This window comes from Bombus affinis, chromosome 4, assembly GCF_024516045.1.
Source record: "Bombus affinis isolate iyBomAffi1 chromosome 4, iyBomAffi1.2, whole genome shotgun sequence".
In the NCBI taxonomy this organism is placed as follows: Eukaryota; Metazoa; Arthropoda; class Insecta; order Hymenoptera; family Apidae; genus Bombus; species Bombus affinis.
In genome coordinates this window covers 23,541-41,852 of record NC_066347.1, presented here as the reverse complement: position 1 = coordinate 41,852, position 18,312 = coordinate 23,541, and the positions used below count along the sequence as shown (strand labels likewise).

Below are 18,312 nucleotides of genomic sequence, written 5' to 3'. Positions count from 1 at the left end.
GGAAATCACCAAGTATCCAATTGAACGAGACGCACATAACACAAACAAGGCAAGTTAAATGCCTAGGGCTCCGCTTAGACACACAACTTACATGGAAACAAGATATTAAATCAATTATAGACAAAATACGGATAAAAAGAAGACAGATGTACTGGCTAACTAGTCGAAACTCTAAACTCAGCATAGAAAATAAACTAAAAATCTACAAAGCGATGATAAAATCAATTTGTACGTACGGAATACCACTGTGGAGGAGAGCAGTAATGAGCCGCATAAATAAACTAGAGTTGTTACGATCAAAAATATTCAGAACAATAGTCCTAATCCAGAAAGATCTAAAAATACCACTGGTCAAAGTAGAAATCGGCAGATACGCAAAAAAATACAAGAAAAGAATGACAACACATCCAAACCAGCTGACTGCTGAAGCGAGCAAAACCCATAAATAAAGAAGACTAAAAAGAAAACACCCCATTGGCCGCGCTAAAGAAATGAAATAGACAAACTCCAAGATGGTATTCCGTTAAGGGTAAACATCCACATGTTATTCAACAATAAAGTTAGAAAAATTTATTAAATGTCCAAGTGAACAAATTATGAAGTACGATTAAATGAAAGAAAAAAGAATATTGATTTTGACAACGTATTTCAGGGTCACTGAAATTAATGAGGTGTGCTTTAATTGTTACATATAATTATTAACTTTATTACAGTTATACTTATAAAAATGAAAACTTACATGAATATCCACAGTCCACTTATACTCGAATATATTTTATTACACATAGTAGTAATTCTTTATCGTTTTCCCTTCGGGATTACAGAGTTCTATTTCTTACATAATAGTCCTTATTTTGCATCTCGTTATCTATACTTAATCTAGCTTATCTTATCTTATATTTCGTAACAGATTCTTTGACCAATTTAAAACTTTATCTCGGTGCGGTTGACGTGTATGCTCGTCGTGTAAAATAAAATGTTACCATTTACTATAAAAACCCAAAATTTTAGTAAAAAGTAATATAAATGACATTTAGTGATACGTTCCCTTTATACTTTTACTAAAACTTATGTATTTTATTTTATATATATACATATTTTTATTTTATACATATTTTATACATATTTTATACACATATATATAAGAAAAAGATTTTGATTATTTGATTATTTTCTTTGTTATATCGGTCACACTTCGTATAATGTATTGCTTTTTATAAATCGAGTTGATTTTTTTTTCCTAATGCATCGACTATTCCTCGAATTGTTTTGTGTACTTTACTTTATTATTTTTTGGCAATTTTTAAATTTTTAATATCAATACCTTTTTTCAACAACAAATTGTTAATTTTTTATCGAATAGGAATGTAATCCTTCCTCTCGTAAAATTTATAATAGGAGCATTTACCCTGCGGTCGACGTGTATACTCGTCATTGTTTGATTTTGCCTGCGCACTCTATAACGAACTTTTAAAACTAAACTCCGTAGTTAACAGATTAAAAGAAATTGTCAATTAAATTCTTTATATTTTGCTTGATCATTAATTACATGTAAAGGTGTGTATGATAATTGTAGAAAGTTTTGTACAATCTATGATACACGTGTCGTTTGGTTTCTTTTCCAGGCGTTACAAGTGATGTCGAAGGTGATGAAGGAGTGTTGGTATCACAACGCGGCAGCTAGACTAACCGCGCTTAGGATTAAAAAATCTCTCGCAAATTACGGTGCGATGGAGGACTTGAAGTGAAACGAAGAGAATCAGCAGGTCGTCGAAATGACCGGAATACTAGAAGTGCTCGAAACATACGTGGACATTTACTTTAATTGTAATACTTTTATCGCAATAACACTTTTAAGTGCCGTGTTACTCCGCGAGTGAGCGAGAGAAAGCGAGGGGAGAGAGAGAAAAGAGAGAGAGAGAGAGAGAGGGAGAGAGAGAGAGAGAGAGAGCATGGAAAAAAGAGCGAAACAGAAAGAGATAAGACATTTGGTCGAAAGTGAGAAATTCTAATAGTTGGATCAGAAAGCCTAACGAAAGACTGGTTAAAAAGATATTTAAAAAAGCGAAAAAATCAGACAAAAAAAAAGAAATAAATGAAATGGAGGTGACGTTCCTTTGATCGCGTTCACTTGGTCGAGTTGTAACCCTAATTTCAAGTTTCAGCTTGTACGTATAAGGTAGCGGAATTATTCTATGTAAAGAAGTCGTAGTCGGGCAACTGAAAGAACGTCTTGTTTTAAAAGATAAAAAAAAAAAAAAAAAAAGAAAAAGTAATAAAGCATGTAATGTCTAACAGAAACATGGACAGGGTTGGTGATGAATGTGCAAAATGAGAGAATATCAGGGCGTTCAGTTCCTGACGATCGATCGATTGGTTGAAACGGAATAAATAAACATGCGTAAAGTGTTCGGTTAATCGAATATGATATCGTGCCTGATCACATGTCACACACCTCTGCTGTATATTTATTAATAGTAATGATAAGATAATGACGTATATAAATTATTGAGTAATATTAATGAATATTATTGAGTAATATTAATAAATATTAATAAATTTGTATATTAATATATACACATATATGTAATTACGTATATTCGTTGTTGGGCGATCCGATTCGATTAACCGAAGTAATTTGTTCGTCGACTAGTTTGTAATGGCAATCATTTCAGCAAGATGATTAAATAATTAACTATCGAATTCGATTGACCGATCGACAATGATTCCTGACAGGTGGACCTTCCTCGTCCAGCGTATGGGTTGAGACGACTTCACGAGAAAATAATGGCCTCCGCGTCATAATTTCATATGTTTTCGCTCTTTTCCTTATACATTTTATACATATATAGTTTTCCTCCTTTACTCAAAATTTACACATAGTGTCATATGGATTTATTCGCCTATTTTACCGGTGCGTGCAGAGACTAAGTTTCTTTTTCCTTCTTTTATGGGAGCGTATTCATACACATCATGTTAGAAGAGAAATGCATATCCTTATTTCTCGTTTTTGCGATTAGACAGAGTCGAATATTTGCATCGATTCTGTACATATATACAGGGTAGTTAGCAAGAGCCGAACAATTTATGGTTGTCGAATAGACACAGTCACACAGAAGTATACGTGATTTTGTTTTTGTTTATAAGAGAAACTATGATCGAGATGAATGCTTAAACAAAAGAAACAAAAATAATAGTATTCTTTATTTAGCATTTTTACGTGATCTTTTATTCAACAGAAACAAACAATACCTTTTACATATAGGTATCCTTTTCGCAACGGTAAATTTCCAATTATTCTCAAAGTTTTTACAACGAATGACATTCGTAGTTTTCTACTATTTGGTTTGGTTCGTTAACCGGATATTACACACACACGTACACATATACACACATTCTATACACACATATGGTACGACTACACGTATTCTTAGCGTTAGACATACCCAGATATTTTGCTCAAGACGAAATATTTTTGCGTATTAATCGTGATACGCGAGCTGAAGGCGGTGCGTCATGATACGCGGGACTTTCGAAGCGTGTTTCCTTTGTAACACAGGAAGGCTGAAATTAAAGGGTGCTAAGCTCAAGAATGAATGTTCGTTTATGTATGTATGAAAGGGACAGACTGAGCAACTGTGGAATAGAAGATAGAAAATGGAAGAAGAGACAGACTGCGAACCTACGACTGAAAGGTAGCGAAAAAGAGAGTTTTAAAAGAGAACAAAGAGGAGAAATGAAAGCAAATTGATACAGAAAAAAAAAAAAGAAAACAAAGAAAAACATTGGAGAAACTATATTTTCGTGAATTTTTTCATGGATCGATGAGAAAGGGAAACATAGAGAGAGAGAGAGAGAGAGAGAGAAAGAGAGAGAGAGAGAGAGAGAGAGAACGATGTTGATGCTTCAATTACGAACGCGTGTTCTCCTTGAATATTGTTAATTATCGCTCCGAATTTTTCATGAGTGATATTTTATACGTTTCCTTTAGATTCGCGTTTTGAGGAGCAAGATAAAAAATATTCATGATTGTAACACGCGTTCCTATGTGCCGCGGTTCTCGAAAAGCAATCATGAGAGACGGAGTTGTGCACGTGTTTGTTACATAGTGAAAACGAGCGAGTAATATGGAAATATGCGTATGGTATGTCTCTACGAAGCTAAATTGTGTTTAACGACCACTCGTCGCGGCTCCAAAGACGGTTGATTGAATCGGTAATGTTAAATAAGAAGAAAAAGGAAAAAGATAATTAAGGACGTCAAACTTTCTTCGACGGAGGTACGTGGTTACGTTATCGTATATTATCGTGAAACAGAGCCGACACATTCAGAAAATGTGAACAACAAATGTGAACACAAGAGAGCATAATTGGAACCGGACAGGAATGAACATGAAATAACAAGAACGATAGGAAATAGATAGTGCGCAGAACACCGAGAAAGAAGGGAAAGGGAAAATCGAGTCATTGTCATCCAATAATCAGCGTAAAAGTCTACAAACTTGCGATTAATTATGGTATAATTAATGGAGGGTCCTTCGATATGCACATAATTGTATTTTTATATTGTTTTTTTTTTTTATTAACTGCGTCCCTGAAAGGGAACGTTCAACGGATTTTTCTCTTTTGTTTTTTAAAAGGAACTTTATAAACCATTCGAAACCCAGCTGCTACGACCCTTTTATTACGAAAAAACAAAGAAAAAAGAAACAATCACAATGTCGATGACTCTTTTTTTTTCTTTGGAAGAAAAGCGACATCGACAGTAAGAATATTGATGTACGATCCAATTAAAATTTGTGTATAAACGATATAAATCTCTTATAAAGGTGGGAACAAGACGTATCTCTAGAATATTTTGTCAATAAACAAATTAATAAAATTCGTTTCTCTTCGACGACCGATGATGAGATTCTTCTCGTAATTCATCGACCGAGCGTTATCGACCAGAGATGCGTTTATTCGTAGCGACATCGTGAACGCTGCAATCCACCAAAAGACTGAACGATTTAATATTGTTCGATTATAGTAAGTAAACTATTTTACATAATCCACGAAAGAGAAGGAAAAGGAGATGATACAGTAGCTGTTAAACTCGTGACGTGTTCCGTGCGTGCATCCGGCTCCTAGCTCGCTGCCCCAATTTTTTTTTTTTTTTTTTTTTTTTAAATGAACGAATGCTTCTTCGAGGGAGGGAGGGGGGCGCATTTTTTTCCACCGACGTTCTTCTCGTACACATTCCTATTACGACGTAGGTTAATTTATGATATTATAAATAATAACAATACATCCATAGAATTACTGTGGTTCAATGTAGTTCCACCAACAAATTCACTCAGAATTTATTTGTTAAAACGCGTTTGAAAGAATCACCTTGTCGTGGAACTTCATCGACGGTAACGTGTTTTCACAGATGTTTCCATATTACTAGTACAATTTTGTGCCAATAAGAGATATCGAGTTTTAATTAAAATGAGTGAGTGAGTGAGTGAGTGAGTGAGTGAGTGAGTGGGTGTGTGAGTGAGTGGGTGAGTGAGTGAGTGAATGAGTGAGTGAGTGAGTGAATGAGTGAGTGAATGAGTGAATGGATGAGTGAGTGAGTGAGTGAGTGAGTGAGTGAGAATAAGTGAGTGAGTGAGTGAGTGAGACCAATAATGATATAATGCGCGTTCTTACATACGTAGAGACGTTCGTTGGAGGAAAAATATCTTTAATTTAACTTGTTAAAGCCTCACATGTTACCAGTGCTTTTTCTTACTGCCCCATTTTATAAACACGTTTTATAAAAAGTGTTATTCTAGACTTTAGACTGAAAAGATTTTATCAAGAATAGAAGATGAATTATAGGAGGTTCGAAAAAACGTTGTGTTAAATTTCGTAGGGGTATATGATATGTATCGTACTTATCGCAGTAAACGTTTAACACCATAGATAAATTAATTATATACGATATATTCTTTTAATTTTAAATAATATTACATATAAATAGGCTAAACTAAAGTACTTTATAACTCTAAACAAAATAACTTTTAAATTCTTTTTTATTCGAAGTATCTACACAATGTTATCAAGTCACTATAACGACCACTACATATTTTCATTTATAACAGGAAACAAAATCACTTCTAATACTTTGATTGCCACGCCAAAGTCACATGTTTCGCTCAAGACGCCACGGGAGTATTTTTATTATTTAAAGCATATAATGGTAAAATAATAATAAATTGATGATGTAAGACAACATTCTTCCCCAATGGACCGTTTATCTTGTTGGTGGTCACGGGTGACCATCGTGGCGCCTTGGTAACAGTTGATAGCGACATATTATAACAAGGCTTCGTTTATTTCAACAAACCATTCGCATTCGTTGTTTCGTCGTAAGCAAAACGTCCAGAATATATTGTTGAAACGTGTAGAAGATATTAGTAAACAATATTTGCTCATTCTATATATAATAGTACGGTATGCTCACACTGCAACTTCAATTATATGATTGTAAAGCATCATTTACGATTATTTTCTGAGTTGTGTTTATAATAATATTCGTAGATTACCCCTCAAAAATATGGATGCAAACACAGCGCACTGTTAGATGCAAGATTTGTTCTCATTTTTTTTTTTTTTTTTTTTTTTTATTGATGTTCTAATAAAAATGTTTAATTGTTCTTATTTCAAAGCAGTTAAAGTTATATTCAGAACGTCCTAACTGTCAATTTTCATTCAATTTTTACAAGTGTAAGGAGTTCAAGCGCTGCGGTCACAAATGACCACCGTGGCGTCACAGAAGAAACTGTGGCCGGTCATATGTGACCAACGTGGCAGTCAAAGTGTTAAGCACTTTTTTATTCGAAAAATTTTTCAGAAGTTACCTGCTATTATATAAGCGTCGTTGATCTTTGTTGTTTATAGCAGGCTGTTTCAAAAACCCCATATATTTGCGCGATTATTATCGAGTCGAATCTCCAATTTAGATTCTAATTAAAGAGTAAGAATAATAGTATCGATCCTGTGTCCATTCCGTCGTGTTCAGACTCAATCAGGAACTTTTGTCGAGCACTCCTGTTATAGATATGATCTCCATATCTCCCGCCGTTACATTTTCTAAGCAATTTTCGTGGTCGATGACGTTTCAAGAGTCGAGGATAAAAGGACATCGTCGCCTGGGTCTCGAAATAGCGAACAGTCTGATTCATATCCGACGAAATGCCAAACTGCCAAATAGTATATTTTACACCCTAACTCTCCCAACCCTCCCCCTGTAACGCTCTTCTTTGCTCCCTTACCGCTTAATAAGCGCTCCCCAACTCCCTACCCCTCGATTTGTACAAAACGAGAAGGTGAAAGAGAGAGAGAGAGAGAGAGAGAGAGGAAATAGTGAAAGATAAAAAAAAAAAGAAAGCGCAAATGTGCAAAACGTAGAGTGTAAACCTATATCGTGTTAGAATGCGAGAAACCTGTACCTTCGAGGCGATGCTAGAGATGTCTAGCACCGTCCGCTTTTAGTTTAAAGCCGTGTTCCATCTTTTTCAGTTCGTCAGTTGCGTGCAGTTTAGCAACGATGCATATACATCGGCGATTACTGTCGGAAAGGTTTTTAAAGAAAAAGAAAAAAATTTTTTAATTTTTCGTTGTGTCGCGTCGTTTCAATTGAACGTTGGACGTTGACGTGTTGATCGAAATATTAATTCCTTGAAATTGTCGTAAAATTGCCTTGGGAATGTTTTAAAAATAATCTTTGTAATTTTTATAAAATGATTCTTGGATTTTTTTGACGATAACGTTTGTCTACGTTGACTATAGATATTTTACTATTTAACGATTTTAATAATGATAAATTTATTGCTTTGAAATTGAGGAGATCCTTTACTCTTTTATTTTAATATTCCTAATAATTAATAGTTATACTGCTTTTAAATTTATTTTTATTACTCTGAAACTTGTTTTTTTTATAGCCTAGAGTTATATGAATATCCTATTATAATATACACGTGTACAATTCTATACATTAGTCAACACGTCAACGCGTATTTTATAATGTTATTGTAATTTTTAAGTGTTAATCAACGTGGATGTTGGAACGTCGCTGCGATTCTGCTCTTAGCTATTACAATTGCGTTATCACATTTTGCGTCAATTAACTACATACCAAATTAACGTTGATTAACGTTCGCATTATATTTGCAATTCGATCTTTTCGTGAAAGAGAGAGAGAAAGAGAGAGGGAGGAATTGGCATATGTTGGCGTGTGTTGAAAACACACGTGTGTAGACTTATTCCTGCGTCCTTTGCCTTACGTTACCACTCATTTATTTTTTATTAACGATACGACCTTTTCTTTTCTTAGTGGTAGTAAATTCGTTCCACCCCATACTTTTCATTTCTATTTTCATACGAGTTTTAACACGAGTTTTAATGCCACGACACAAATCGTTTTTTCTTTTTTGAGATTCTTTTATTATTTTCTATGAGGGCACAACCTTTCTTAACGCTAAACCTACCGACATTTTGTGTATACCTATTCCTACCGTGTGCGGTCAAAATGACCGGTGATTAAAGAAGTAATAGTTTTTATGATTTAACTTAGATAATGGTTAATTTATAACTAAATGTATATAAAAAGATGAACTTTCATAAAATTTCGTCCAAATTTACTTTTGTTTAATTTCAATTATAGACTCGACACTAAACCTACCGACACTTCGTATATACTTAATTCTACCCTGTGCGGTCAAAATGACCGGTGATTAAAGAAGTAATAGTTCTTATGATTTAACTTAGATAATGGTTAATTTATAAATAAATGTATATAAAATGATGAATTTTCATAAAATTTCGTCCAAATTTACTTTTGTTTAATTTCCATTATAGACTTAAATAGAATTACACTTTTATTTATATAGGGATATATCTTATTCAACTTTGCTGCATTTTTTACAAATTATCTTATTATCAAATGTACATTTGCCGCATAAATATTTCCCGCATCTTAAACAAATTTTCGCAATTTTGTAACCTTTACAATCTTCTACTTGACAAATTTTTTGTACTAATGAATCTGAACTTGTTGATAGTTTTATTGCATGGTTTTTTCCCCGCAATTCTTTATGTAAAAGTAATTTATGCACTAGATTTATAACAATTTTGTGAATTTTCTGTAAATTGGCCACATACTGTAGATACCATTGCAAATTTATCGGTTCGTAAACATTGGCTTCTTTCGTTCTTATCAAATCGTATAAACCTCATAATTTCAGCAAAGTCATTCCTGCTGATTGTTTTTGAAAAATATGCAGGTCTCCAAATTTTATTCCACAAATATGAGACATCTAAATTTTTTGCCTGATATGCACCGCGGGCAAATTTTATAGCAGAGCAATAAATGCATCTAGTTTTGTTGCATCTAGCTCTCTCTTAGTCCCCAATACATTAAATGCTTCTTCTTCTGTACATTCTATTATATGATCCCCTATATGGTGATCAATGATAAGATAAAATGCCGTTGTTACTTATCCTTTCATTATATGCCGTTTAACATATTCCTAAATATATTATGAACTGATGTCCTGCCAGGTTTGGGACTTGCATCTATTTCTTTCCAAACTGTTCCATCGGACCCAGTTTCACTCTCTGCTGTCAACGATAATTCCTTTCCTTTTTGCCCTTACGTAAACGCTTATTTATAATATTCAACCCTTATTCGGTTGTAAATAGCTTTTCATGTCGTTTTTAGTTGCTGAAGTTTCTGGTTCATCGCACACTAAACAGTCTTCTTCTATGTGCGTTATTTTTTTTTATAATTTTTTTTTTTAAATCTTGACATTTCTAGGGTAAATATTTATCATAGAATAATACCATGTACGGAATACAAAATTATTGTCAAATTCGATATATTTTACTTTTCCTTTTATAACAACTTTACACAAAACGTTCTGAGATGCTTTCTGTCTGAGTTTTAGAGATAACAAGTTTAGATGTCGACTAATTGACTAACAAACCGAGATGTATTCTAGTCGAAAAGACAATAGGAAGTAAAAATATGATCTGTGACGGTGATATTTATACGAAAATATTGATGAGTATTAACCAACGGTTACTCGAGGGTGGAGTTGAAAAAGCTTTTCCCGCGTTTTATAGCAATGAGCAACAACCCTAATAAACTTTTCGACTTTTAAAATGTTTGTAACAATGGGCTTTAAAAAATGCTAAATTTTGTGGCGGTTCCTTAGGATTATTATGGGCCTGAGTTGATATGTTTTGACAGCTGGTGTCTATCTTGATCGAAGGATGGATTCTTTTATGGCAAGATTACGGATGCAACAGCTGTTATTATTTGTTATTTATGATCTTGTTTGTTATCTGACCTTGAGGTAGCCTTTCCTTTGTACTGATTGCATTTATTTTAAGAATAACTAACATATTTTGTCGGGTGATCAAAATGACCGCTCACGGTAGGCAAGGCAGAGTACAAATTTTTCTCAACAAATAAAAGAGCAAATTAAAATTAAATACCGAAAAATATATTATATGCATGTTTTAGGAAAAGTCAGAAATTATCAAGCGATATGATAAAGTTTAAATATGGTTAAATTTGTGTAGAAGTCGCGAGAGCGGTTAATTTGACCGTGTCGGTAGGTTTAGTGTTAATCACGCGAAAATTCGATGTTGTATTTCAAGATTCGTATTATACGCTTGTATCATCGCTTCATAGTTTATATTTCCCTTGCTATTGCTTCATGTGTGTGCGTGAAAATTTGTCTTTCCTTATTTCAGCAGGTAGTCAAATTTCTTTTTTTGCTTGTTGCGAAAGAACGGAAATGCGTAAGACATGTAACTATAATGTTGTTTTCTTGCTTTAATCTTGTTGTTTTATTAAAAAGAAGAAGCAATTAAAAAAATATCTGTACCTACCATTATTAGGATTAATTGTAATAATTATTATTTTATTATAACTTCATTATTACCGTAGCGACGATCTTTCTGTTTACCATCTTTCTTTTCCCAATGTATTATATCCTGTACATAACGGTGTAAATGTTAATCAACGACTTACATACGATAGGGTGAGCACTTGTAACTTTCGTAATGACGAAATGGCTTGGTGGATGGTGTACTTTCTTTTGTTTTTCTAGTTTCACGTAACGTATGTTTGTAACAGGCATGTTTTATTCCAATCTGATTCGTACGATTGCGATTAGAAAATATAAACGTGTCGCTAAATTAAAAAGCAACTTAATTATATCGACTGGACAATTGAGTTCTTTTTTCTAGAGTGTAACAAAATCGCCGATCGTAGAAGTTGGATACGAACGACTAGGTTGAAATAGATCTAGATAAAAAAGATTGTATATAAAACATTATTTTACGATGCTTATATTTATTCTAATTCTGTTAATCGACTTATTCGAATTTATTTTATAGCTGATATGCTTAATTTTTGAGATAATTTAATGTTTCAAAATATTATTGACAAAATCGGTTTTTATTCTAGGTGATGAAGTATATATTTTATGTATAATAGTGTTCCCTTAAATCTTTCAATGAACTTAGGATCGATTTTAATATTAATAATAAAAAGCATTTTCCTAAAATTCCTTATGGTTTCAAAGTAATAGCCTAAACTTCTCTATATTCTTGGTTTTTAAGTCCTTTAAATTTCCTATTCCAAAAATTAAAAATTTTAATATTTATAATAAAAAATCTACTACAGTAAAATTGTAATTCTATCGATTTAATAATTCATATATTTATGTCATTTTATTGGGTATAACACATTAATCAGATAATTTATAATTACACTTTTATAGTTATAGTATGATTATCAAACTTATAAAAAAGTACAGAATTAGTGGAATTAAAGGTACTAGGTTATTTCTTCCTTACTTCGTCCAAAAGGTGATCTTCGATCAGCGACACGTTTATCCTATATCCTGTAAGTAAATCATATCGATGAGCAAAATTTTGTTCCACAACAACAAAAAATGAATAAAGAAATACGTAAAAAGCATTGTATAAAGTGGATGAAACAAACACATTCGTTCAATGATTGATCACCTACTGTTACTGTATGATGCGTGCCGAACGATGTGGGTGAATCTCAATACTACTAATAGATATACGTACCTAATGTTATTAATTATTAATTAACGATTGATTTGTAATTATAACGGGGCCACGGAATTCTTGAGGCTCGTCGAGCGCGAATCCGTTTGATTGCCTTTTCACGCGATTGTCTTTTTTTACGATCTCGCGAATCAAAATTACATTTTTTAACAAAAAAGGAAAACTAAAAAAGGAAAAAAAGAAGAAGATAATTGAAATGAATTAATCACCGAAAACACAGTTTGATACGTGATGTATCTATTCGAAGACGAGGTCGCGACTCTCGCGAAATACTCGAAGCCTCTTGCGTTGCGTGTCCACGCAGACTCTACTAATAAACGCCATAGTGATCTGACAATGAGAAATAATTGGTTGGAATAAATTAAATTTACATTGATAATCATCTTAAAATCAGTCATTGTCAGGCGTTTCCGATTTCTTTCACGAGTCAACGACTCTTCCACTGTATTCCTTACTAGATTCCACTTCCTGTCTTAATTTTAATTCCATTTTATTTCATTTTTTATTCTTATTATACGGTGAATTATTTTTCAAATTGGATTTAGAATAAACCCGATATTTTTCTACAGAAATGGCAATATGAAGGACATAAAGTATATGTATGGTATATATAAATTATTTATTTATTTCTCGGCTTCGAGGCCGAGAAAAAGGACTTGGCTGACATATTTATAATTCTCGTTGATTAAACCAACTTCGAAAAGGAAGGCAAATATCTGAATTCGTTGAGTGTATATATATGTCGGAGATGGAGAGACACCGGAGCCTTCCGTTGAAACCGGGGAAAAACCCCTAATATTGTAGTTTGGATTCCACCATAGCCGTAGTTAAACAATCACCGTCCTTCAGCCCGATCGTAATTGCCTGCAATCTATGAGAATGAGTTTGAGTTCGAGGTGACAACTAGTCACCGAACGTAGCCGCGGTCAAGGGACGAACATTTTTCTAACAAAGTCATGGAAAAGTCTATAGCCCTCCATAAAAAGAAATAGTTGTAACGGCACTCGACAGTAAGCACACTAACGGTTTCTGTCTCATGGCTCGTCATAAGCAGACCCTATTCTATGGGTAGGTCGATTGCCGGTTGTCGAGACATATTCGCAAAACATCTGCAGCCAGCCTAATGACCCGTCATAAACCTTAAACCTTAATTAACGAAAATAGGCAAACAGTCTTTTCCGTGAAGGACACTTCCAAAGACTGACCAATTAACAACAACGGCAATTTCCCTCACTCTCCGAACGAAGACTTGTCTCCACAAATATAAAAGACCTGGTGCCGCTAGAGGGTGGGGCAGTTTTTCCTAGACAGCGTCACCGTGAGAGCTTCGAGTACGATTTCATCGACTAAGGTATCATTTCGATAGAGTGCTTACTTCGCGGGCTAACTGAGAGTACCACTTAGGCGTGGCCGACGAGTAAAGAGTAAAAGAGTCCCGTTGACCGCGGATTCGTTTCGAACCTAAGGTCATCATCACTAGTGCTACGAGTGCCTAATCTTGTTAATAAGTCTGTGCTAATAAACTCTTCATCGTATCACGGCAATGGCCAACCCTAATGAAAATTCATTAAACGCCCCTCTCGTTAATCCTGACTTCAATCCGACATATATATATGTCGGAGATGAAAGAACACCGGAACTCCTCCTTGGATTCGCGGGAATACCGTAACTCTGTAACTTAGCATAAACAAATGTCGCTCCGATTGTTCGAGATTTATGATCATGAGCTTGGGCTCGAGGCGACAATCAGTCGCCGAACGTAGCCGCGGTCAAAGGGATGAACGTTTTATCTAACAAAGGCACAGAGTAACTCTATACCTCTCCTTTAAAGAAATAGCCGTAGCGACACGTGGCAGTAAATATTTCAAAGGTTTCTGTTCCGTGGCTCGCCACACGCAGATCCTATCCTTCGGGTAAGATGATCTCCAGATGTCAATATATCTCCGCAGTATGTTTAGCTAATGTGAGGACCCGCAATAAATCTTAAGATTTAGTCAAACAAAGTCAAAGCAAAGTCAAGCAAGCGTTTAGACAAACAGTCCTTGTTGCAACTACGGGAAGATAGGAGAAGCCTATCTTCCACGAACGATACCACAGTTCCGCCTGGGCAGGCGACCTAAACGGACGTGCGAAACAGTGCTCCAGTGAAAGTGCGGCAAGAGAGAAGAGAAAGGAACAAAGTTAACGCCAAAAATAGACAAAACGTGGAATCATGCAGATTCCACCAATAAAAATAATTAACTCCGGTGAAACATTTTTCATAAATAAAGCTACAGACTCTACATATGTAGAGAAAAATGATGATATTATGGAAACAACACAATCCGACGGGGAGCAAAACATACCAATACACCAGGAAGAAAGCTGGACGGTGGCAACCTCCAGCAAAAAAGATACATATGAAAAAAAACAATGGCTACAAGATATCAAACTGCACAATCCATTCAGCGCACTGCCAGAAGAGGCAGCAACGGACCCAACGGAAAGTCCGACAAACCGTACACCCAAACCACCACCGATATACGTAGACGCAAAAATAATTGACCCCCTCATCGAACTACTAAACAACATCGCAGGGAAAGACAACTATATCATCAAACAGATAAAAATAGACCAGGTGAAAGTGCAAACCAACACCCCAGAAACATTCAGAAAAATTACAAGATCACTAAAGGAAAAAAAATGCAGCATATCACACTTTTCAGCTCAAAACCGACAAAAGCTACAAAGCAGTAATCAGGGGACTACACCCAAAAACAAATACTGGAAAAATAAGTGAAGAACTGGCAAAAATCGGACACCAGGTAAGGTCAATAAATAACATAAACAAATACGATACCAAACAACCATTACCGCTATTCCTAGTTGAACTAGAACCTAAAAACAACAATAAGGAAATATACGATATAGAAAAATTACTAAACACAATAGTAAAAGTGGAGCCACCCAGACATAAAAAAGAAATCCCACAATGTATAAGGTGCCAACAATACGGACACACCAAAAACTATTGTAATAGAACCCCGGCATGCGTTAAATGCGCAAAAAATCATCTCACGACACACTGCCCATCCACGGGAAAAATTGAGGAGGTTAAATGCTACAACTGTAACGGAAACCACCCAGCCAGCTATAAAGGATGTGAAGTAAGAAAACAATTACAACGTAAACTGTTCCCGCCCCTACGAAGCAGAACAATCACTAACACACAAGCCCAACAGGACAGCACAAATCCTGAAATAATTCCAAGTACAGAGCAAGCAACAAACACCAAACCTATCAGCACCAACACCATTGGTGTTATCTAAGCTATGCTCAAATAACCAGCCAATCAACACATACACACAACCAATACCACAGCAATAGTAACAATGACACTGCAGAAATCAAAGAACTACTCAAACAATCCATAAAGAACACCGAAATGCTAACCAGAATGATAAGCGAACAAAACGCAGTACTAAAACAGCAAACTCAACAAATCACAGTCATGCTACAACTAATTACAAACGTGCTAAGCAAAAAATAAAAACGGACACTCTAAAAATAGCAGCCTGGAACTCAAACGGCCTGCAACAACGGGCCCTCGAAATTAAAACATTCATATACAATAACAATATAGACATACTACTTGTCTCAGAAACACACTTCACTACAAAAAGCTACTTGAAAATACCATACTACACCATATATGATACCAAACACCCCTCAGGAAAAGCTCACGGAGGGACAGCAGTGATAGTCAGAAACGATATCAAACATTATCTACACAGCCAAGTTAACAAAGAATATTTACAAGCAATCACTGTTACAGTTCAAACTAGTAGCAACTACTTCCAGTTGTCAGCAGTATATGTGCCTCCGCGACACAAAATAACAACACAAATGTGGGAAGAATACTTCCAGGACCTAGGGGACAAGTACATCGCAGCGGGAGACTACAACTCAAAGCACACGCTTTGGGGGTCAAGAAACATTACACCTCGAGGTAGAACACTGGAAAAATACATTAGAAATAATAACCTCAATATATTATCCACAGGAACACCGACACATTGGCCGACTGACCTGAACAAAAAACCAGATCTTCTGGACTTTGCAGTTACAAGGGGACTAAACACAAATAAACTAAAAATAACACCCAACCTCGAGCTCAGCTCCGATCATACACCCATAATAATTGAATACAGAAACAAACCAATTCACTATAGCAAACCAGAAACACTATGCAATAAAACCACCAAATGGCAAACTTTCAAAGAAATAATAGAAAGCAAAATAAACTGCAACATCCCGTTAAAAACTCCTGAACACATAGAACAGGCAGTAGCAACATTGACAGCAACTATTCAGGAAGCAGCAAGGACAACCACTACTCCCGAACCAACCAGCAGACAAACAATAACAATCCCGCAAGAAATACTCGACAAAATCAAAGAAAAAAGAAAAGCAAAAGCAAAATGGCAAAAATACAGAACCCGAGAAAACAAAAAACACTTAAACAAACTTGCAAAGGAAATAAAAAACAAAATAAAGGAGCACAACGATAACGAATTCGCAAAGTTCATAGGGACACTCTCCACACACGAGAACACCAACTATTCACTATGGAAAGCCACGAAAAAAATAAGGAAGCCAATAATACCCGTCCCGGCAATCAGAAAAGCAGATAACACATGGGCAAGAAGCAACGAAGAACAAGCTGAAGAATTCTCCAACCACCTCTGCAACGCATTCACATCACACATTATCAACAACAGCAACCTCAAAAGTCATACGGAGGAGGATCCACAAACCACTACTACCACAGCCGACAAGGAATACACCATACCTAAAACATCGGCACAAGAAATTAGAAACATAATTGATAAAACAAAAAACAACAAAGCGCCAGGAATCGACCTAATCAATGGTAAAATCTTGAAAAACCTTCCGCCAAAAGCAATAAGACTAATGACAGTAATATTCAATGCAATTCTAAGAATTCAATACTTCCCCAAACCATGGAAATTAGCACAGATCAAAATGTTACATAAACCAGGCAAAGACCCGCACCAAACTGCATCTTACAGACCAATATCACTGCTTCCAGTATTTTCCAAAATACTGGAAAAGATAATATACGACCGCATAAAACCAATAATAGTGACAAAAAAAAACTAATACCGGATCACCAATTTGGTTTCAGAAACAAGCACTCCACGATAGAGCAAATGCACAGGCTTATAAACGAAATAATAGTAACACTAGAAAACAAGGAATACTGCACAGCCCTCTTTATAGACATAGAGAAAGCATTCGATAAAATTAACCATGAAAGTCTACTACAAACAATTAGGAAACAATTCCCGGAGCAAATACACCAATTAATAAAATCCTACCTAAGCAGCAGAATCTTCGTAATAAAAATCAAGGACACACATTCTCAAGTTAAAGACATCAAGGCCGGGGTACCACAAGGAAGCGTCCTAGGCCCAATACTATACACATTATACACGGCGAACATACCAACAACTACCAACAGCACAGTATTGACATTCGCGGACGACACAGCTATACTAGTCAGGCATACTAACCCAGAAACGGCAGTCAAAATACTACAAGAACATATCGTAAAAATAGAAAATTGGCTACAAGAAAAACAAATAAAAGCAAACCCCAATAAATGCAACCATATTACATTCACGCTACGGAAAAAGATACCACCAAACATCCTATTGAACGGCACGCATATAACGCAAACAAAGCATGTCAAATACCTAGGACTCCACTTAGATCAAAAACTCACCTGGAAACTACACATCAAATCAATAGTAGAAAAAATACAGAAAACAAGGAGACAAATGCATTGGCTAACAAGCCGAAAATCCAAACTAAGCACAGAAAATAAAGTAAAAATATATAAAACGATCATAAAACCAATCTGGACGTACGGAATACCACTATGGGGGACGGCAGCAATGAGCCATATACACAAAATAGAGGTAATACAGGCTAAAATCCTCAGAACAATAGTAAACGGACCTTGGTACGTCAGAAACGAAGATATACGAAGGGACCTGGGAATGCCAACGGTCAAGGAAGAAATCAGCAGATACTCCGAGAAATACAAATCAAGAATAGCAACACACATAAACCGGCTAGCTGCGGAAACATACAAAATCATAAATATGGACGGAAGACTAAAAAGGAA

The 18,312-nt window shown here is 35.3% G+C and overlaps 2 protein-coding genes across 9 annotated transcripts in view; one reads left to right on the top strand and one right to left on the bottom strand.

Annotated features, from left to right (window-relative positions):
• LOC126915227 (TGF-beta receptor type-1-like) overlaps positions 1-8,650 on the top strand; it is a 72,286-nt gene extending 63,636 nt beyond the window's left edge. For all 8 annotated transcript variants that reach the window (XM_050719692.1, XM_050719691.1, XM_050719693.1 and 5 more), the window contains one exon: positions 1,626-8,650. In XM_050719692.1, coding sequence (XP_050575649.1) covers positions 1,626-1,748 — 123 coding nt within the window. In that variant the 3' untranslated portion in view covers positions 1,749-8,650. The remainder of the gene's footprint in view (positions 1-1,625) is intronic.
• LOC126915234 (60S ribosomal protein L7a) overlaps positions 1-18,312 on the bottom strand; it is a 113,557-nt gene that overhangs the window by 72,559 nt on the left and 22,686 nt on the right. The window lies entirely within an intron of this gene.